The following is a 22,552-nucleotide window of genomic DNA, read 5'->3' as shown; positions in this document are numbered from 1 at the left end:
TGTTCTTCTGCAAGATTACACTAAAATCCACTTTTCTTGTATGTGTACACTATTTAAAAAGTTTCACACTCTCTTAGGGAAGCCACTGGCAACACATCTTCACAGTGTCCGTGGAGAAGGTTATGTGATTTAAGAAACACTTGTGTCTATACCATTTAATATTTAGGAATTTGTTGATTTTTTAGGATCTTTGGATGAATGAGTTTTTAATTTTATCCAGTTTATTTAGAAGAAATTGCCATGCTTGCTTTAAAAGGGTTTCTTCTCGGATCCCAGCGGCGCCGAGAGCGTCACGCTGCGCCCCCGCCCCGGGGTCGGTCATGGTCTGCGCCTGCGCAGGTCCCGGCTTGCTCGCCGTCCTGCGGGGCGCCGGCGGCGATGGGTTGGGGAAATGGACGCCTGGAGAACGGAAATCCAGTTATCAAAATGGACTCGGGAAGAGAGAACCTAACAGAACAATAACAATGGAAGAAATTGGGAACATTATCACAAAGCTATCATCCTGCCAAACTCCAGGCTCAGATGATGTCACAGGTTAAAAAATGCCCTTCATGAAAAAGATCTTAAGCAACATGATAGATTCAGAAGCTCATGAAAAGAGGCCACCAATACTTGCATCTTCAAAACAAGATATATCACCTCATATTACAAATGTTGGTGAAATGAAGCATGACTTGTGTGGCTGCTGTGCAGCCTTCAACAACGTCACAATCACATATCCCGTTCAGAAGGTCCTCTTTCGACAACAGCTGTATGGCATCAAAACCCGGGATGCAGTACTTCAGTTGAGAAGGGATGGATTTCGAAATTTGTATCGTGGAATCCTTCCCCCATTGATGCAGAAGACAACTACACTTGCACTTATGTTTGGTCTGTATGAGGATTTATCCTGCCTTCTCCGCAAGCATGTCGGTGCTCCAGAGTTTGCAACCCGTGGCGTGGCGGCAGTGCTTGCAGGGACAACAGAAGCAATTTTCACTCCACTGGAAAGAGTTCAGACATTGCTTCAAGACCACAAGCATCATGACAAATTTACCAACATTTATCAGGCTTTCAAGGCACTGAAATGTCATGGAATTGGAGAGTATTATCGAGGCTTGGTGCCCATTCTTTTCCGGAATGGACTCAGCAATGTCTTGTTTTTCGGCCTTCGAGGTCCCATTAAGGAGCATCTGCCTACCGCAACGACTCACAGTGCTCATTTGGTCAATGATTTTATCGGTGGAGGTCTATTGGGTGCCATGTTGGGATTCTTGTGTTTTCCAATTAATGTTGTAAAAACTCGCATACAGTCTCAGATTGGTGGGGAATTTCAGTCTTTCCCCAAGGTTTTCCAAAAAATCTGGCTGGAACGGGACGGAAAACTGATAAATCTTTTCAGAGGTGCCCATCTGAATTACCATCGGTCCCTTATCTCTTGGGGCATAATCAATGCAACTTATGAGTTCTTGTTAAAGTTTATATGAAAAAAAACCATCAGTTAAGTGCCATTTATCAACTGAATAGACCTTCTAAGAAGAATGCAGTTTGGCCTCTTTCTTAATTGGCTAAATACAAGTTCGTGTCATAACTCCAGGCCACAGTGAGTTACGGGCAAAGCTGTTTTCCTTAGGCATCAACAAAACAGAATAAAAGGTTCCAATAGGAAAATATAAGGGTTTTTTTTGTTTTGTTTTCTTTTTCTTTTTCTTTTTTTTTTTTTTTATCATTACCTAAGAGCTTTAGGCTAATTGTCTGGTAAATAGCTGTCCATCTGATGGCCTTTGACAGGGAACCTAATCCCCAAGATAAGATTCTTTTTCTCAAACCAGTCTTGAAATCTCCTGCATTAAAACATAAGTTGCTATGACGGGCCAGAGAGAAGGTCCTCAGGGGCCAGGGGCTCCTCAGGCTTCCTTTGTTACTCCATTGCTTTCTTCTGTGCCCTCAGGAGCAGCTGCAGAGGATAGTCTTCATTAAGCTCAAGCATATGACAAAGGGGCAGAACAGAGAAGAAAAACAGCTTATTATGTAGAGGCTTTTCATGATACATTGCTTGTATTAGTTTTGAAACTAATCACCTATTGGATAGTCATTATACTATTTCTATTTAGATATGGTAGATCAAGGAGCTATGAAAGTTCCCGTTTTGCTTTCTAGGTTTGAAAGTTTTCTGTTTGATTCTGACCGTGACCTTCAACCCTTCCAAAATATTCTTATGTTAATTTCACTTATTTCATTGCTGAAAGATGAAGGGACTTAAATTTTGTTATAGGTGTTCCATCCTGTTAAGAAGTTTTCATATTGTGTATAGATCAAATTCTGTTTAGCTTGGTTTCTTTGAGTTATTGATGCCATCTCAGCAAAGGTCTGTGGTTATTTTTCCCGTGGAGTAGGAGTTGGTCATATTCAAGCATCCTGTTCTCTTAAAACTCTCCTTTTAAAAAATAAACACTTCCATAACATTTTGTTTTGTAAGTCTGTTAATGCAATCCCACTTTTTTCCCCCTAGTTTCTAAATGTTACAGAGTGGAGGGCGGGGGGTGGAAAGGCTCAGGATAGTTTTCACCCCATAGTATTCGCTGTCTTTTATTTTACTCTTGGAAATAGAGACTCCATTAGGGTTTTGACATTTTGGGAACCCAGTTTTACCATTGTGTCAGTAAAACAATAAGATAGTTTGAGAGCGTATGATCTAAATAAAGGCATTTGAAGGGTTAGTTTGAACTCTAAAAGTAGGTAATAGCCAAATAGCATTCTCATCCCTTAACAGATGAAAACTTCTTTGTCAAAGGTATTAGAAAATTTAAAAATATTTTTTCCAGATGAAACTCATGCCACTTCCAATTGACTAATGAAATATAAGAAACAGACTGAAAAAGTGGATTATGAATCTTAAAACCCTTTCTGTAAATATTATGTAGCTAAAGATTGATTTCCAGCATCTGACATGATGGTAGGTTTCTTGTTAACCAGTTTTTCTTCTTTCTGGGTAATTGCATGTGAATATGTGCACATACTGACCAAAATAAAGGCCTCAACTTGGTAGTTTACTGAAAGTTTCTGGGCAAATAGTCCATAAAAGCTGTTTACCTCTAAATGCACTATGGCTGGTTAAATACAGTGAACATCCTTCTTCCAGCTATAAAGGATGAAACTTATTAAGCATTAGCCAGACGGTAATAAAGCTAAATAGCCATATAGCAGCTCTGTCTGACAATGTTGTGCTGGATATTGCAGTTTACTGTCAAGGTGCAGATGTAAGGATTTAAAAAAAAATAATTTGGCACCAAATAAATATGAGTAGCATCCTTTGGCCTATTAAATAGAGTCAGAATTTGAAGGGAATTGAGTTTGAGAAATGAATAAATAAAGGCACCTTGGTGCCTGACACCCTCATTTATGTGTGTGACTTTGAGCACTCACAGGTGTGTCCAGCTACTCAGCCCAGGGCAGGTGGGTTAGCCTGGGGTTATTATACCTTGGCCCTGGGAATAGACACCATTGGGCCTTTGGTTTTGTTGGGCTTCCTTTTGTCTTTACACTCCATACAGGTGGTAGAGATTTGAGTTCTAAAGCTCTTTTGTGAAATACAAGCTAAGTGAGAATTCTAAGGAAAAGGCTTTGGTTTCTGCTATCTCAAATAAGTGGCATTTAAAAACAATTATTAATAAATATTTTTAATGGTTTTAACTCAGCATTTTTTTTATTTCTCTGTTACTCTTTACAGCTTTTGAAGACCAAACTGCAAATACATTACCAGGGATGATTTTGTGTTGTCCTATAGACTTCTTAAATTTGACAAAAAATTTAGCAGAACTTGTAACCAACAGCTTTGTCTGAACTTGAAGTCAAAATGTGTTGTTAATAAGAGATTCTAATTATTGCTTTTACCTTCAGTGTGAACTAGTGTGGTAATAACCTTGAAAAGGCAGGCCAGGCACGGTGGCTCATGCCTGTAATCCCAGCACTTTAGGAGGCTGAGGCAGGCGGATCACTTGAGGTCAGGAGTTTGAGACCAGCCTGGTCAAGACAGTGAAACCCCATCTCTACTAAAAATACAAAAAAGTAGCCAGGTATGGTGGCACACGCCTGTGATCCCGGCTACTCGGGAGGCTGAGGCAGGAGAATCGCTTGAACCTGGGAGGCGGGGGTTACAATGAGCTGAGATTGCACCACTGCACTCTAGCCTGGGCAACAGAGAGACTCTGTCTCAAAAAAAAAAATAAATAAAATAAAAAATAAAAATAAAGAAATTGAAAAGGCAAACATGATTGAATATCTGAAAAGCTTTAAAAGTGGCCTTTCTGTTACGTATGTGGCACAAATGGCTCATGAGTGCAGGACACTTATGGTCTTGTGTCTTATACTTCATGTGTGATGCCACCAGAAATGTTATGGATTCTGTATTGAACACACTAAGAGTGGTATGAGCCCTCAGGACTTCACCACAGAGTAGACACAACCTTGATATGGTGGCGAATGTGTGTGTCTTTCTTGTTTCATTAGTGGTTGAGGAGAAAATTGATGTTTGTGTCTAAATAGTCGATATTCGTCTTAACATGGTTGGCTGTATAATCACCGGCTATATTGTGAACTGTGCAATAAAACAGTCGTTCGTATATATAATTACCTTTGGATACCTGAAATTCCCAAGCTCAGTTGCAATGTAATACTCAGTATAAGGCTGTGCAAACATGTAAGGGAATAGTGGTGGTCGATGGGATATATGAAATGGGATATAGAGGGCTTCGAGTGAAGCCAATCATGTTGAACTAACACTGGTTCAGTGTAGGTGAAATAGAGTGAGGGGTATGCAGTTATGAAATGAAGGGTGGACAGGAGATTACATTTGAAGAAATATTAAAATATTTCTTTTCTCATGTGCAAATGCATATCAAAGACTTGAACAGGCAATCTCTTGAAATTTGAGGATTTTTAGTTTTTAATGCTGTATTTGCTTAATATTAAATATGTGTTGCCTAATGGCTCCCAAATTGTGTGGGAGTCTCTAAGTGTTTCCTCTTAAATATTCATTATTGAAAGTGGTTAAGTGCATAATGCTATTTTTGTTTGTTAGTTTGAGTTTTATGACCATATGAGTTTAAATGAAATCTGTTAAATATTTCAGAGTTAACACTTTTTTTTGATAATTTGTAATAAAGTTTGTTTTTAAGCCCCCCCCAAAATAATAAATAAATAAATAAATAAATAAATAAATAAATAAATAAAAGGGTTTCTTCTCACATATCAGGCAGTTGTGGGATGGGAGTTTATTCAGACTACTTTTACATTTTGGTTTGATGCGTAGGATTGTGGGTTCACATAAGCCTTAGTTAACCTTCTGTCAGTATAGTGCTATCTGACATTCTGCGTTAAGGAAATTTTTTTCTCCCATCAGAATCTGTAGCTAATGGTGGTAAACTTCACGCATGTATTTCTATAATAACACACCAGATAACACACTGGATTTGTGGTCTGTAGTAACCAGCAGTATAGACCACAAATAATGAAGAATATAAGCTTTAGAATGAGATATACCTGGCCAGGCGCGGTGGCTCATGCCTGTAATCCCAGCACATTGGGAGGCCGAGGCAGACGGATCACGAGGTCAGGAGTTCGAGATCAGCCTGGCCAACATGGTGAAACCCCGTCTCTACTTAAAGTACAAAAATTAGCTGGGTATGGTGGCATGTGCCTGTAATCCCAGATACTCAGGAGGCTGAGGCACAGGAATCGCTTGAACCCAGGAGGTGGAGGTTGCAGTGAGCCGAGATCACACCACTGCACTCCAGCCTGGCAACAGAATGAGACTCCATCTCAAAAAAAAATAAATAAATAAATTAAAAGAATGAGATATACCTGTGTTCAAACTCTAACTCTGTTACTGACAAGTTATATGTCATTAGGCAAGTGACTCTTGGGTTTTTCTTTCACCTGAAAAATAACATATTTACTGCAAATGGTTGCTTTTAATTATCAATAAAATAAAATGCCAAGTAAGCCACTTAATATGGCATCTACAGATAGGCTTTCAAGACACAAAACTATTATCATTGTTCTCTTTTCCTTTTTATTTCACCTTTCACATTTCTCCCAATATCTTTTTGGTGTGGAAATAGCTTCCACTTGACATTTACAATGTTGATTCTATTTTAATCTTTGGCTACTCTTTCCTTTCAAACATATAATTCTTCCTTTCTGATTTTGACCTGTTATTTTGGTTTTTCTCTAATGTTTTCACTGCCTGGATATAATAACTTTACTTTATTTTGCCCATTTTATTTCCCCTACTGTTTGAGGTCTCTTTTCTTCTTGACTGGTTATACTGATAACTATGATCAAAGTTTCTAACTTTAGACATCAAATTTCATCTCAGGGTAATCTTAGAATCAGCCAGTTGACATGTTATTTATTGAAGAATGACTTGGAATGTACAGGCAACCTTTCCTGTTTTTAAAGAACAACCTAAATGTCCCAGTTCCCCTGGAAGCCAATTTCTGAATGGTTACACATCTAGAAGAAGCACAAACTGGACTTTCATGCAAGTTTTTACCAAACAGTTCTTGAGGATTTGGAAGCAGGGAATTAATATTGCACAATGCACATACACCCACAAAAACTTCCTAATACTCATATTTAGATAACTCTCCCTCTCCCCACAGTTCCAATCTTCACAGATGCTCTCATGTCCATTCTCTTTCCTGTCTTATTGTCTCTTTTGTACATTCTCCTTTATACCACCAAACTAGTTCTCCTCTTCTCTCCCCAGTACTCACTTTGCCAAGCTCTTCCTACTTTCTCCAGTTTCCATATTTCTTATTTGAGTATCTCCACACTTGCTCTTATGTGGAACAATTCAGCCATTCTTAGATTCTCCATGTCTTCTCTTCACCTTGTATACTCATTAATTCTAACAAGGGCAAATACCTTACAAGTATGTCGATTCTTATAAAAGACTATAGGCCACTGCTATGGTTTGAATATGTTCCCCCCAAATTTATGTGTTGTAAACTTAATCCTCATTGTAACAGTATTAAGAGGTAGAAACACCAGGAGGTAATTAGAATTAGATAAGGCCATCAGGAAGAAGCATCCATGATGGGGCTGGTGGCTTTATAAGAAGAGGAAGAGAGACCTGAGCTGGCACACTCTTACTTCCTCACCATATGATGGCCTGTGCCACCTTGGGACTCTGCAGGGAGTTGCCATCAGCATGAAGGCCCTCACCAGATGCAACCCCTGAACCCTGGCCTTCCCAGCCTCCAGAACTGTAAGAAATAAATATCTCTTCTTTATAGTTTACCCAGTCTGTGGAATTCTGTTATAGCAAGAAAAAATGGACTAAGAAAACTACCCATGTGAACATGACTTTTTTTGTTCCCGACAACACCTATTCAGAAAGCATAAGGTTGCACACCAATAAGTACTTTTACTCTGTGCTTCAGGAAATCCCAAGACCAATTAATTGGAGACAATACATTGAATTCCAAAATTCACAGACCAATTTATTGGAGACAATACATTGCTTATCTGGGCAAACCCTTGCTTTTTAACCACAGTTTACCTATTCAAGACCCTTGCTTTGCTGTGACTGCCAACTTAAACTACTATGTAAACATATATTTACATATAAACATTTTTATGTATCATTAAATATGTAATTGTATGTATAATATATAAACAATTTTTATATATTGTACATGTAATTTGTATTGATACATTATAGAAATATATATATATTTCTCTATATATAAAACAGGTCTTTCAAGGGAGAGAATATATACATTCCTTGAACGGCCTGTTTTAAAACACTTGAACTCAGACCTCAGTGCCCTATAAGTATTCTATTTCTGATTCCCCTTGTGAGGTGCTGCCAAGACTGTCAAGGATGTATTCTTTCTTGGCAGAAAGTTCTAATAAATTTAGCTTTGATTTATTAAATATTGATAGTTTAGGGAGTTCAACAGAGCAAATAAATATTTCCTAATTTATTGTATATTTTTGGTAATTATGTGTATTTAAGGACTGCCTGTATTTATCATTTGCTTTTTGCAGAGAATCCTCCTTTTAAATGCGAAGAAATACTTAGCCCCATCTTACAGAATATCATTACTTGCTGAATGTGTTTAACTTCTTTTTTTAAAATTTATTTTTACTTTTTTTACTTTACAAATAAAAATTGTATACATTTATGATGTGCAACATGATATTTTGATATATGTATACATTGTGAAATAATTAAATCAAACTAATTAATATATTCATCACCTCACATTTATCATTTTTTGTGGTAGGAATACTTATGTTCTCTCTTAGCAATTTCCAAGTATACGATACATTGTTATTACTACAGTTCACCCTTGAACAACACAGGTTCGAACTGCGTGGGTCCACTTACATGCAGATTTTCTTTTGCCTGTGTCACCCCTGAGACAGCAAGACCAACCCCTCCTCTTCCTCCTCCTTCTTAGCCTTCTCAACATGAAAATGAGGAAGATACAGACCTTTATGATGATCCCCTTCCATTTCTTCCTTATAATATTCTTAATAACATTTTCTTTTCTCTAGCTTACTTTATTTAAGAATATAGTATATCACACATGTAACATACAAAATATGTGTTAATCAACCTTTTGTCATGGGCAAGGCTTCTGGTCAACAGTGAGATATTAGTAGTTACGTTTTTGAAGAGTCAAAATTTATACATGGATTTTTGACTGCATGTGGGGTTGGTGCCCCAACCCGCAAGTTGTTCAACAGTCAGCCATATAATTGCCATGTTGTATGATAGTCTTCTGAACTTATTCCTCCTGTCTAACTTAAATTTCGTGTCCTTAAGCCAACATCTCCCCCAAACCCTCAACCTCAGCCTCAGTAGCCACTATTCTACTCTTTGTTTCTATGAGCTCAGCTTTTTAGATTCTACATATAAGTGAGATCATGCGGAACTTGCCTTTCTGTGCTTGGCCTATTTCACTTATCATAATGTCTTCCAGGGTCACTTATGTTGTCCCAAACAACAGAATTTGCTTCTTTTTTGAGGTTGAATAGTATTCCATTGTGTATATATACCACATTATTCATCTGCTGATGGACACTTAGGTTGATTCCATATCTTGGCTATTGTGAATAATGCTTCAGTGAACATGGGAGTGAAGATCTCTCTTTGACATACTGATTTCATTTACTTTGGATATACACCCAGAAGAGGAATTGCTGGATCATGTGGCAGTTCTATTTTTACATTTTTGAGGAAGCTCCATGCTATTTTCCATAATGGCTGTACCAATTGAATATTTCCACCATCGGCGTGCAAGGGCTCCTGTTACTCCATGTCCTCTCCAACACTTGCTACCTCTTACCTTTTTCATAATAGTCTTGGGATGTCCTTAATTTTGCATGGACATGAATGGATGTGATTACAGCTGGCTGTAGGCAAAGTCATGAAGTTAGTTAAATTAAATTTCTATAAAGTAACTTTGCTTTGTCTCCTAGTTCTTACTGAAGCTTTGGCAACCTGCTAGAGGTAACCAGTGCTCTCCTGCTTTCTAAGGATCTGCACTACAGTTCAGTCAAATTGTGTCCCAAGTTCGCATTTATCAACTTCCACCTTCCTCTTTACGACTCGTACCCCTCCCACCATTATCCCATTAACGGTCATCATCACTCCCGGGCAAATTCTTGATTTTGTAACAGTTATCTTAGGAATCAGAGCAGGAATTCTGGTCTCTTTCTCAGAGCTCATGCCCAGAAGAACTCAGGGCCCCTGTGGGTCTGTATTGGTGAATGTTAAAAATTTAGCTTTATCCATTTTGGGAGTAGGGGAAAATGGGAAGAAAGGGCATGAGAGTGAAGGGTAAGAGGAAAAGGGAAGAGAAAGAGAGGACTAAGAAAGGTAGATGTGCATGGTACCTCCTGATATGTATCAAAATAATGTAAGGTGTAGCACATTAAAGCTTTAGAGTTATGACCTTCCAGTTGAACCCTCTTGTTTAATATATGAAAACCAGAAAACTTGCCTAAAGCTCTATAATTACAGGCAGAACTGAAAAGACAGTTTACCTATGATTGCTCAATGTCTAAAAAGGGGAGTTAACTAGGAAAAAATTAGGTAATCTGTTGGTCCTTGAAGAGTTAGTTTCAGCTCCAGAAAGAGAAGAGGCTCGTAATACTACTCTAGGGAGAATGAAATGATGGTAAGGCTAGCTAACATGAGGCTCAAGACATTATGTGAGAAATAATTATTTAGTGACTACTCTGTACTAGGTAAGAGCAATGGAAGATGCTCTTGGAAGATGTTTCATTTCATTCTTTTTTCTCAAAGTTTATTAAGAAGTGAACATCATTAAGGATCATTGTAGTTTTCAACCTACTTGCAGTTTGTTTTCAATTGCATGTCATTTTAAGTTGTTATGGTGGGGAATTGTAGTGTGCATGAGAATTTACATCTAATATACTGACTCTGTATTATCATCATTCCATGTGCTACTTAATTATAGACTGTCATAGAGCAATTATTGTGGGATCTAATAATGAACTTCACTTATAATGAAGAAATTTCTTAATGACTTATATGCTGCAGTCAATCTGCCTGATAATTTCAAGTTTTATAACCCTTGAAAATTACTTGGGAAATAGCATTAATGTACTTTAGATAAAAATATGCTTATCTTACTGCCTGTGCTCACAGAATTTGTGCTGTATTTGCAACATTAAACTATGGTATGAAATGCTCTACAGTACGCTTTAATTATAACAGAACAGACTGTTCGCTCTTCTTAATCCCTTGCTGATAGACTTTGTGTCATGTCAGCAGATGATGACTCTTCCTCCTATTATGTTAGAATGATAAAATGTGTTTAAATCATACAACCCTCATCAGCATAAGAAAGACTACTAGATTACATCTATTTTATTCTTACGCAGATTACTCTCCCAAGAGGAAGTAGTGAAGAAATTTGGGTGAGAATACAGATTGGAAAAGCATTAATGAGAAGATACGTGATGTGAAGGATATGTAGAGGGAAATGAGAGGAATAGGTGGCATTACAGAGAGAAAATACAAGAATCATGCAAATTTGGAAAGTTCTATGTTGTAAACGAAATGCGTGAAGGAGAGGCAGAGAAGATCACTACCTCAGGGAGTGAGATAGTATAACCTGCCTTTTTCCTTCTAGCTTTTATTTTATGTTCAGGGGTACATGTGCAGGTTTGTTACATAGATAAACTTGTGTCATGGGGGTTTCATGTACAGATTATTTTGTCACCCACGTACTAAACACAGTACCCAAAAGGCATTTTTTCTGATCCTCCCCCTCTTCCCACCCTTCATGCTTAAGTAGGCCCCAGTGTCTGTTGTTCCCCTCTTGTGTCCATGAGTTCTCATTATTTAGCTCCCACTTACAAGTGAGAACATGCAGTATTTGGTTTTCTGTTCCTGTGTTAGTTTGCTAATGGTCTCCAGCTCCATCCATGTTGCTGCAAAGGACATGATCTTGTTCTTTTTTATGGCTGCATAGTATTCTATGGGGTATATGTATCATATTTATGCTGTATATATATATGTATTTTATACAGAGTCTCTCCTGTTGTCCAGGCTGGAGTGCAGTGGCATGATCTCAGCTCACTGCAACCTCCACCTTGGGGGTTCAAGCAATTCTCCTGCCTCAGCCTCCCAAATAGCCAGAATTATAGGTGCCCACCACCATGCCCAGCTAATTTTTGTATTTTTAGTAGAGACGGGGTTTCACCATGTTGGCCAGGCTGGTCTCGAACTCTTGACCTCAAGTGATCTGCCTGCCTTGGCCTCCCAAAGTGCTGGGATTGCAGGCATGAACTACTGTGCCCGGACTATGTATCATATTTTCTTTATTTAGTCTACTGTTGATGGACATTTAGGCTGATTCCATGTCTTTGCTATTTCTCCAATGTTTAGTAATGTTGAGCATTTTTCATATGCTTTTTGGCCGCATGTATGTCTTCCTCTAAAACCAACCACACAATTGGACATAAAACAATCCTTAGCAAATTAAAAAAAAAAAAACTGAAATCATACCAACCACACTCTCAGACCACAGCACAATAAAAATAGAATTCAATACAAAGAAAATTGCTCAAAACCATACAATTACAGGAAAATTAAAAAAAAAAAGGTCCTCAATAGCTTTTGGGTAAATAATGAAATTAAGGCAGAAATCAAGAAGTTCTTTGAAATGAATGAGAACAAAGGTACAATATCAGAATCTCTAGGACACTGCTAAGGCATTGTGAAGAGAGAAATTTGTAGCACTAAACACCCATATCAAAAAGTTAAAAAGATCTCAAATTAACAACTTAACATACAGCTAGAAGAACTAAAGAAGCTAGAGCAAACCAACCCCAAAGCTAGCAGAAAGCAAGAAATAACGAAAATCAGAGCAGAACTGAAGGAGAGTGAAACACAACAAACCGTACAGAAGATCAACAAATCCAGGAGTTGGATACTTGAAAAAAATAGTAAGATAGACCAGTAGCTAGACTAATAAGGGAAAGAGAGAAGATCCAAATAAACATACTTAGAAATGACAAAGGGATGTTACTACTGACCCCACAGAAATACAAATAACCATCAGCATCTACTATGAACACCCTTATGCACACAAACTAGAAAATCTAAAAGAAACAGATAAATTCCTGGACACATACATGCTTCTAAGACTAAATCAGGAAAAAATTGAATCCCTGAGCAGACCAATAACAAGCTCTGAAATTGAATCAGTAAGAAATAACCTACCAACCAAAAAAACCCCAGGACCAGATGGATTCACAGCCATATCCTACCAGATGTACAAAGAAGAGCTGGTGCCATTCCTACTGAAACTATTCCCAAACATTGAGGATAGACTCCTCCCTCAACTCATTTTATGAGGCCAGCATCATCCTGATACCAAAACCTGGCAGAGACACAACAAAAAAATAAAACTTTAGGCCACTATCCTTGATGAACATAGATGCAAAAACCCTCAACCAAATACTGGCAAACCAAATCCAGCAGCTCCTCAAAAAGCTAATCCACCATGATCAAGTAGGCTTTATCTCTGGGATGCAAGTTTGGTTCAACATATGCAAATCAATAAATGTGATTCATCACATAAACAGAACTAAAGACAAAAACCACATGATTATCTCAATAGATGCAGAAATGCTTTTGATAAGATTCAACATCCCTCAATGAACTAGGCCATGAAGGAACATACTTCAAAATAATAGGAGCCATCTATGACAAACCCACAGCTAACATTGTACTGAATGAGCAAAAGCTGGAAGCATTCCCCTTGAAAACTAGCACAAGACAAGGATGCCTTCTCTCACTACTTCCATTCCATATGACCTAAAGGAAGTCTGCCTGTGGTAGGGAGTGAGTCTGAGAAGTAAACAGAGGCAGCAAAATCATCAGGCTGCCGCAGGAGCTGAGGCTAGTCCACAAGCAGCCAGGGCATCTGAGACATGGAGCAGCTACCTCAGGAGCGTCAGATGCTGCTCTTGCTGGACCAGAGAATGAGGCCCACAGGAACACAGGGCTCCCTGCAGTGAGAAGCCTGAGTGAGTCCTGTGCAAGCAGTTGAACTAAGCTGTCACTTACACAGCTTTCTGCAGCAATGGTTGGCATTGTCATTGGCTTGAGTTCACATGATCTCCAAGCTTCTCTCTTTTGAAAATGACCCTTTCTACTTCTGTGACCAGACATCCCTCATACTGTGGCTTGCTTTACCCCTCAAAGAATGGCAAATGTTCACCTGGAATTATTCCTTGGACCACAGGTGGCTTTGATAGGACATGTGGAGTCTGAACCTTGGATACTGGTGGAAGGGGGGCCATTGGTGTAATCTAGGGGGAAAAATCACTAATGTTAGGCTTTTAGGTCACTGATAATCTGCAAAATATCAATCCTCACCCCATCCCTGAGCCTCACATGATTGCTGATTTGTATCCCTGGGGTGGTGGTCAGGGGTGAGAGTGGGGAATGAGGTGGCTCCAAATGGAATTAGGGAAGGAGTGATGGATCCGAGTGAGGAATAAGGGACAGGGCTGGGAGAAGACTCTGAGTCAACTTGTTGAAGGTTAGAAAGGGACTGGGGCAGGATTGCCTGGTAAACTTCTGTACTTAGTATTAAACTGTTTTGTAAAAAGTAACTTTATGCTTTGATAGGATCCTTTGATGTGGCACAGTGGCAAAATGAATCCTCTGTCAAAATATCTGCAGTAAAGTCACATTTTTGGAGCAAATCTTGTGGCAGCGTTCAAGAGGAGTTGAAGGAGAGAAAACACCGACTCATTAGAATAATCTAGATATGAAGAGATTGGGACTTAAATTGGAGATCCAAGAGAAGGTGTGATGACAGCACGTCTGAAAAGATCTTGGAGGATTGACTAAAGTGGAAACCAGTCTGGTGACTCTTAAATGCCGGGGCATGTCTCAGTTGGATCATTTAAAAATATGGATTTCGGGCTTCGTACCAGAAATTTTGATTGAGTAGGTGTGACATAATGAAAAATGTATATATTTGTTCTCTGCCCCAGTTACTGGCACAGAGCTCCTAAAGCACTTGTAATTTCCTGAGCAATAGTGGTGCTAAGTATATCTTTTGTTCTAATAAGTCTTTGACCCAGTTCCTGGCATACAGCTTCTAATCCCTTGGAATTTCCTGGGTGATAGGAGTGTCTTTGCTCTAATGAGGTGCCACTTGGTAGGCTCCTGGATCGGGGCTGGTCTCCAGAAAGACCAAGCCATGATGAGAGGCTTGAAACTTTCAGTCCCAACCCCATCCTCCAGGAAAGGGAGAGTGGCTGGAGATTTGAAGTAGTAATTGATTGTGCCCGTGTGATGAAGCCTCCATAAAACTTCCTGAACCATGGGGTTTGGAGAGTTTATGTGGATGGCAAACACATCAATATCCTCAGAAGGTAGCACACCCCAAAAACACATCAATATCCTCAGAAGGTAGCACACCCCGACATTACTAGGACAGAAGCTCCTGTACTTGGGACCCTTCTAGATTGGGCCCTTTGTGTCTCTTTTTCTGGCTGTTGATTTATATCATTTAAAATATCCTCTGTGGCTGGGTGTGGTGGCTCATACCTGTCATCTCAGCACTTTGGAAGACCAAAGTGGGAGGATCGCTTGATCCCAGGAGTTCTAGACCAGCCTGGGCAACACTGTGAGGCTGTGTCGCTACAAAATAAAATAAAAAATTAGCTGGGCACAGCGGCATGCACCTGTAATCCTAGCCACTCAGGAGGCTGAGGTAAGAGGATTGCTTAAGCCTGGAAATTCAAGGCTGCGGTGAGCTATAGTCACACCAGTGCATTCCAGCCTAGGTGACGGAGCAAGACCCTGTCTCCCAAAAATAAGTAAATAACAAACGAACAAAATTTCCTTGGTAATAAATTGGCAGTTGTAGATAAACTATTTTCCTGGGTTCTGTGAGCTGCTCTAGCAAATTATTGAACCCAAGAAGGGGGTTGTGGGAACTTCTGATTTGTAGCCAAATCAGAGAGAAATTGTGGGTAACCTGGGGACCTACTACTTGGAACTGTCATCTGAACTGGGGGACAGTTGTGTGGGACTGGACCCTTAACCTGTGGGGTCTGCACAGATTCCAGTTAGTGTCAGAACTGAATTGCATTGTAGGACACCCAGTTGGTGTCAGAGAACTGATCAGTGTGGGGAAAACTCCACACATCTGGTCACAGAAGTGTATTGAGTGTGAGTGTAGTACAGGGTTTTTCCAATCTCACGGTAGGTCTGTTGAGGACCTCATTGGTGATTAGAATGTATAGTTAAGTTTAGAAGCCACTTACCACCAACTTTGAGGGTTTCAATCTTTGCTTCACATTAGAGCCACCCAATGAACTGTGAACTCAAAAGTATCTGAGACAGGTCTCAATCAACTTAGAAAGTTTATTTTGCCAAGGTTAAGGATACGCCCGTGACAAGGCCTCAAGAGGTCCCGATGACATGTGCCCAAGGTGGCTGGGGTACAGCTTGCTTTTATACTTTTTAGGGAGACATGCACATCAATATAACCTGTAATATTACAATGTAATATGTACTTTGGTTCAATCTGGAAAGGCAGGGCACTTGAAGCAAGGTAGTGGGGGGCTTCCAGATTACAGGTAGATTTAAAAATTTTCTGGTTGGTGATTGTTTGAAAGAGTTCATTATTTTCTAACAACCTAGAATCAATAGAAAGGAATGTCTAGGATGATCAGGATTTGTGGAGACCAAAGTTTTATCATGCAGATGAAGCCTCTGGTAGCAGGCTCCAGGGCGAATAGATTGTAAATGTTTCTTATCAGACTTAAGGTCTGTGTTGACGTTAATGCTGGTCAGCTTTTCTTGAATTCCAAAATGGAAGAGCTTATAACGAGGCATGTCTGACTACCCCCTTCTCATCATGGTCTAAACTAGTACTGCAGGTTAACTTCGGAATATCCTTGGCAGAGAGGAGGGGTCCATCTAGTACAGGAGGTATTAAGAAATAATATTTAGGCAGCTAGAAAGGGTGAAAGTTTTCAGTGGAGTTTTCTTTTAATGAAAAGCAACCCCCAAAACATTTCTTTTCTAACAGAAAGTGGCTTGAAAAACCAGACCGGCAAACATTGATATGCACATGCTGGTGGCTGGAAGGCGGGTACATTCAATATGGTGTCTCCTGCCCTCTTTTCCTTGTCACCAGTGTGCCAGGTGTCACGGCAGCCTCCAGATAAAGCCACATGTGCAGGACATCATGGCGACGCACATTTCCATATTAAAAGGCTGGGATGGGAGGGCCAGTTTTTTTGCTGGCTACATGAGTGACACACCTGGTCAAACCAATCCCCTGGGCCCTGTGCAAATCAGACACTGCCTCCTCCAGCCTCCCAATATAACCAACTGCTTTTTGCTGCACGTGGGGTTTTTTTTTCCATTCAGAGGCCCCCCCTCCCTCTGTACAGGGGAGCTGTTTTCTTCTTTCTTGCCTATTACACTTTCTGCTCCTTAAATCCACTCCACCTGTGTCTGTGTCACTAATTTTCTTGGTGCAAGACCAAGGACCCTGGGTGTTTCTCCAGACAATGGAGCCATGTCATGTTGGTGCATTGGCTGGGAATCCAAGGTACAACATTCATTGGAGCGGTGAGTAGAGGAGCGAACTCAAAATCTATCCCATCATTCCGAGGCTCTTGGCCTCTATTTTTAAATCAAATCAATTAATGGGCATCTGTCAGCTGTCTAGATATCCTTACTGTGGCTGACATTCTTATAAGACTTAAAGGATGTCAGACTTGCTGGGGAGGACCTGGAGAACCCCCCAATACCCATAGGTCATTGGGAATGTTGGCCATGCTTCAAACCAGTTTTTATTCATAGGGAAACTTTGCCATTGTGCGAGGCCAGGAAAGGTTCTGAAATAACTGAGAGTTTCTGGCTGGGGCACACCCTGGTGTTATTCAAAGGCTTCTGGACTGGACCCAGCCTCTGACAGCCTGCTCTGGGTGTTGGTAAAAGATCCCCAGCTATCCTATTGCAAAACTTTCCTTCTTTTTCTTTTCCTTTTTTTTGAGACAGAGTTTCACTCTTATTGCCCAGGCTGGAGTACAATGGCGAGATCTCGGCTCACCACAACTTCCACCTCTCAGGTTCAAGTGATTCTCCTGCCTCAGCCTCCCGAGTAGCTGGGACTACAGGCGCCGGCCACCATGCCTGGCTAATTTTTGTAGTTTTAGTAGAGACAGGGTTTCTCCATGTTGGCCAGGCTAGTCTTGTACTCCTGACCTCAGGTGATCCACCCGCCTCGGCCTCCCAAAGTGCTGGGATTACAGGTGTGAGCCACCACGCCAGGCCAAAACTTTCCTTCTTTTTCTATCAGCGGTCGTTATATCTCTTATTCTCTCTGTGTGTCAAATGTGTGGGAATTTTTACAGCCTAGGGAAGAAGTAATCCGTTAGGCAAAATCAGGAAATGCTATAGTAACCATGGATATAGCTCAGGGAAATGCTGTTGTAATCTAGGAACAGAGGTCTCCCCTTCCCCCACAGTGAGGTCACTCACTAATATTCCTCATGGTATTTCTTTTTTTCGCTAATATTCCTCGCTAATATTTGTTTTTCGCTAATATTCCTCAGGGTATTTCTTTTTTTCTTTCTCTCTCTCTTCTTTTTTTTTTTGGAGATAGAGTTTCGCTCTTGTTGCCCAGGCTGGAGTACAATGGCGCAATCTCGGCTCACCACAACCTCCGCCTCTCAGGTTCAAGCAATTCTCCTGCCTCAGCCTCCCAAGTAGCTGGGATTACAGGCAGGTGCCACCATGCCTGGCTAATTTTGTATTTTTAGTAGAGACAAGGTTTCTCCACGTTGGCCAGGCTGGTCTTGAACTCCCGACCTCAGGTGATCCACCCACCTCGGTCTCCCAAAGTGCTGGAATTACGGGTGTGAGCCACCGTGTCTGGCCCAGCACATGGTATTTCTAAGCCAACAGTGTCACATAGTGGAAATAGAGATCCTTTTTATAAGACACATTGCTGGTCCTCTGTGGTACACTGCAGCTTCCCAATTTTTCCTTTTTGCACCTTTCTACTGGAAACCAGGCTTCATGCTGCTCCTGTGAATGAGAAAATTCTGGCTTCAACAATTAGGAGTAATATGTCCTCTGCAGCCAAATTGTGGTCCCAGTACTGTCCCATCAGCAGGGAAGTCCCCATTAGGTCCCCATGGCCCCTTAAGGCAACTACTCTGTCTCTGATTAAGACAGTACTTAATTAGTAAAGGGATTTTAAGTCCAGAAGTTAACTGGAACCATTTTTCTCAGGGTAAATGCTTTAGCACAGGCCATAATAGCAGGCAATCTACCACATTCCCTCCATTAGAGGGGCCTTGCCTTTCCCAAGATGCATTTTTTTTAGGGAGGCACGCAGGTCACACAAGTCTAGAAAGTCAAAGGGAAATTGTAAGCAGAGGACTAGAGCTACCAGGGTGAGCATGACTAGCCCCCAAAGCTTAGTTTCTCTGGTGCCATGGCTTGGAGGGTCATGCCTACAACCAAGGGCAGCACATTTAAAAGGGTGCTGGGACCCAGGAACCAGGGAGGGAAAATAGTTGAGGGGATGCTCCCACTGTCTTCTTCTCCACCCCGGGTCACTTACAGAAAGGAAGGAGACTACAGGGATGCCTTCTCTCACTTCTTTTTCTAGATGGGTAACAGATTATCTTCAGCTTGCACCCCTCTGGAGTGCACTCTGAAACACTGGAACTTCTTTAACCTCAGAACTTTGAAGATAAAAGTGGCTTTTTTTTTTTTGTTTTGCACAAGGGAATGACATTTTTACTAAACCTTTACAAGTGTTGTAAGATCAACCCAGCTCTTTTAGCAGTCATATTGGGCAGGCCCAAAGAGATTAATTCCCCCAAATTAGAGAAGCAACTTCCAGGGGAATCATCGGAGGATCCCCCTTATTTGGGGCCCCTTCAAGTTCCCTTCTTATTACAGGACCTTAGGCAAATAAAGGGAGACTTAGGCTGATTTTCTAAAGACCCTGATAGGTATATAGAAACTTTCCAAAATTTAACTCAGGTATTTGACCTCACATGGAGGGGTGTTATGTTGCTCCTGAGTCAGACCCTCACTGCAGCTGAAAATAACTGGTTGTTTAAAGGAAGGGTGTTTAGAACAGGTCAGAAAGTTTGAGTATGTTGTAAGAGGGTCTGTGAAATTCAGTCATGAAAGAGTTTAGTAATTAAAGGAAAGGAATTATCAAGATTAACACTAAAGTTATCGTAGCCACCCAATAACGTATTTCTCCCAATCATATTGCAAGTTACAAAATGGTCTAAGCCTAAAATTGTTCTCTACTGGCAAGTCAAGGGGGAAATTTATGCTTTTCTCAAGGAAAATGTTACTTTTATATTAATGTTTCTGGTAATGTACAGCGCCATCTAGTGGAGGCAACCAGTATTACAACCCATTGGTGTAACAGGTATCAAACTCTACTGTCATAGTTAGGGTCTATAAGACTTCCACTAACAGTGGTCATCTTGTTTTTGTTTTTGTTTTGAGACAGATTCTTGTCCTGTCACCCAGGTTGGAGTGCAGTTGCATGATCTCAGCTCACTGCCTCTGCCTCCTGGGATCAAGCAATTCTCCTGAGTAGCTGGGACTTCAGGTGCATACCACCATGCCCGGCTAATTTTTTTTTTTTTTTTTTTTGTATTTTTGGTAGAGACAGGGTTTCTCCATGTTGGCCAGGGTGGTCTCGAACTCCTGACCTCAGGTGATCTGCCCGCCTCGGCCTCCCAAAGTGCCGGGATTACAGGTGTGAGCCACTGCATCCAGCCAACAGTGGTAATCTTAATATTCATGTTCTAACTCTACATTTTAAACCTTCTTATAAAATGCATCTCTTTTCATCTAGAAGCAATCAAACTCCAAATGGTGTTGCAGACAGAACCTCACATGGACACGCCATTCTTCTGAGAACCCTTACATCAACCTCAGGAGGAGGCCCAACTGCTGTCCTTCACAGGATGCCCCTTTTTCAGCAGGAAGTAGCCAGAAAGAATTGTCATCCAACACCCCCTAACAGCAGTTAGATTTACTTCCCTAGATGGTGGAAATAGTATGGGAGTTATTTAGAAATAATTTTTAGGCAGCTAGAAAGGGTGAAAGTTCTCAGTGGAATTTTCCTTTAATGAAAAGCAACCCCAAAAGCATTTTTTTTCTAACAGAAAGTGACTTAAAAAACCAGACTGGCAAACACTGATATGCAAATGCTGGCGGCTAGAAGCCAGGTACATTCAACATGGTGTGTCCTGCCCTCTTTGTCTTGTCACCATGTGTGCCAGGTGTCATGGCAACCTCCAGATAAAGCCACGTGTACAGGACATCATGGCAAACCGCATTTGCATATGAAAGGCTAGGATGGCAGGGCCAGTTTTTTCACGGGCTACCTGAATGACACACCTGGTCAAACCAATCCCCTGGGCCCTAGGCAAATCAGACACTGCCTCCTCCAGCCTCCCAATATAACTGACTGCTTTCCGCTGCACGTGGGGTTTTTCCGTTCGGAGCCCCCCTCCCTCTGTACAGGTGAGCAGTTTTCTTCTTTCTTGCCTATTAAACTTTCCACTTCTTGAAACCACTCCATGTTTGTCCGTGTCACTAATTTTCTTGGTGAGAGACAAAGGACCCTGGATGTTTCTCCAGACAACGGAGCCGTATCACATTCAGATAGTTGGGGGTGGGGGAGGGGTCTTAGACATTTAATTTTGGTTTACAGAACTTTAAACAAATATTTCTGTCCAGACTCTACCATCTACCATTTAAATCCGATCTTTGGGGGAGAATCAGGCACAGTATTTCTTAAAAGTTTGCCAAGTTATTTTAATGTGTAACCAAGATTGAGAACCCTTGCTCCAAAACATTACATGGTTGCAGTGATTCAGACTTTATGTTCTCAGAGACTAGATGAATGGCAAGGAGAAGCATTCCAAAAAAAAGTCATCTGGCTAATGATAATCTAGGGTGAAATATCTGGCATTTATTACTATTTTTTTAGGAAGAATATAAAACAGAAAAAAAGGTTTTACATATAATTCAAAATATCAGGATAGAGACATCTAGTGTTGAATTTAGATGCTTACTCAGAATTTCAGTAATCTGTTCTTCCCCGCTTGGCCAGTGTTATTTAAGGTTAAATGCAGAGACATAATTTCCAGTAGTCTTTTAATTTGGACTCTTCAAGACTATGAAGTGGGTGATTTGGTGATTGAATAGGGGTTGGGGTGGGCCTGTGCCAACATAAATATACTTCTTCTGGCCTTCTAATAAATTTGGGAAAAAAATGACATAGGAGCCCTATGAGGCTTGTTATAAATAAATTTTCGGTGCTGCCAAAGAAATAGCACTCTAACATAAAGTTAATTTTCTCAGCAAGGCAATTTTTACTTCTATAGAAGGGCATGACTGGCGGATGGAGCAATGGCAAGAGTACACCTGAACAAGGGAGGAGAAGGGGTTTTTATTCCTGACACAGGTAGCTCCTACTGCTGTGTTGTTCCCTTATTGGCTAGGGTTAGACCACACAGTCTAAGGTAATTCCCATTGGCTATTTTAAAGAGAGCAGGGGTACGAGCCAGAGTGGTGGGGTGAGTAGTTTGGCGGGAAAGGCGGTTACAGAACGGGTGACTCAGGATGAGTCAGGACAGAGCAGGTGACCAGGGGTGACTCACGTTAAAGCCGGTGACCAGGGGAATAGATGTGAACTACTGATTAGAATTGGCAGGAAAGTTGTTTACTGAAGCTAGAGGCAAGGGGGCAAAGAGGACCAGAAAGTTAAACTTTAAAATGGAGAACACAGAGTAAGAGAACTGAACATACTGACATACTGATTCTTTGAAGAGGAACATGGAGTTCACTATATTTAACAGGCTGAGAACAACATCAAATAATTATCCCCAAACATAAGTATGCTGAGTTGGATTAGATCTTCCTAAATTCCTGTCCTACCACAAATCTAGAGCTTTTGCACCCATTCAACCTGATTTGAGATTAAGA

The 22,552-nt window shown here is 40.6% G+C and overlaps 1 protein-coding gene across 1 annotated transcript; it reads left to right on the top strand.

Moving 5' to 3' along the window:
* Positions 1–353: 353 nt before the first annotated feature.
* SLC25A52 (solute carrier family 25 member 52) lies at positions 354–2,444 on the top strand. Its single transcript, XM_004059304.5, has one exon. It carries the CDS (start codon positions 543–545, stop codon positions 1,464–1,466), a length of 924 nt encoding a protein of 307 aa, XP_004059352.3. The 5' UTR covers positions 354–542; the 3' UTR covers positions 1,467–2,444.
* Positions 2,445–22,552: the final 20,108 nt, after the last annotated feature.

The sequence above is a fragment of the Gorilla gorilla genome, chromosome 17 (assembly GCF_029281585.2).
Source record: "Gorilla gorilla gorilla isolate KB3781 chromosome 17, NHGRI_mGorGor1-v2.1_pri, whole genome shotgun sequence".
Lineage (NCBI taxonomy): Eukaryota > Metazoa > Chordata > Mammalia > Primates > Hominidae > Gorilla > Gorilla gorilla.
Note: the sequence above shows the minus strand (reverse complement) of the source record. Positions and strands in the feature narration are given on the sequence as shown.

Coding starts and splice junctions, on each gene's coding strand:
- SLC25A52 (XM_004059304.5), top strand. CDS start 543: ATGCCCTTCATGAAAAAGATCTTAAGCAACATGATAGATTCAGAAGCT.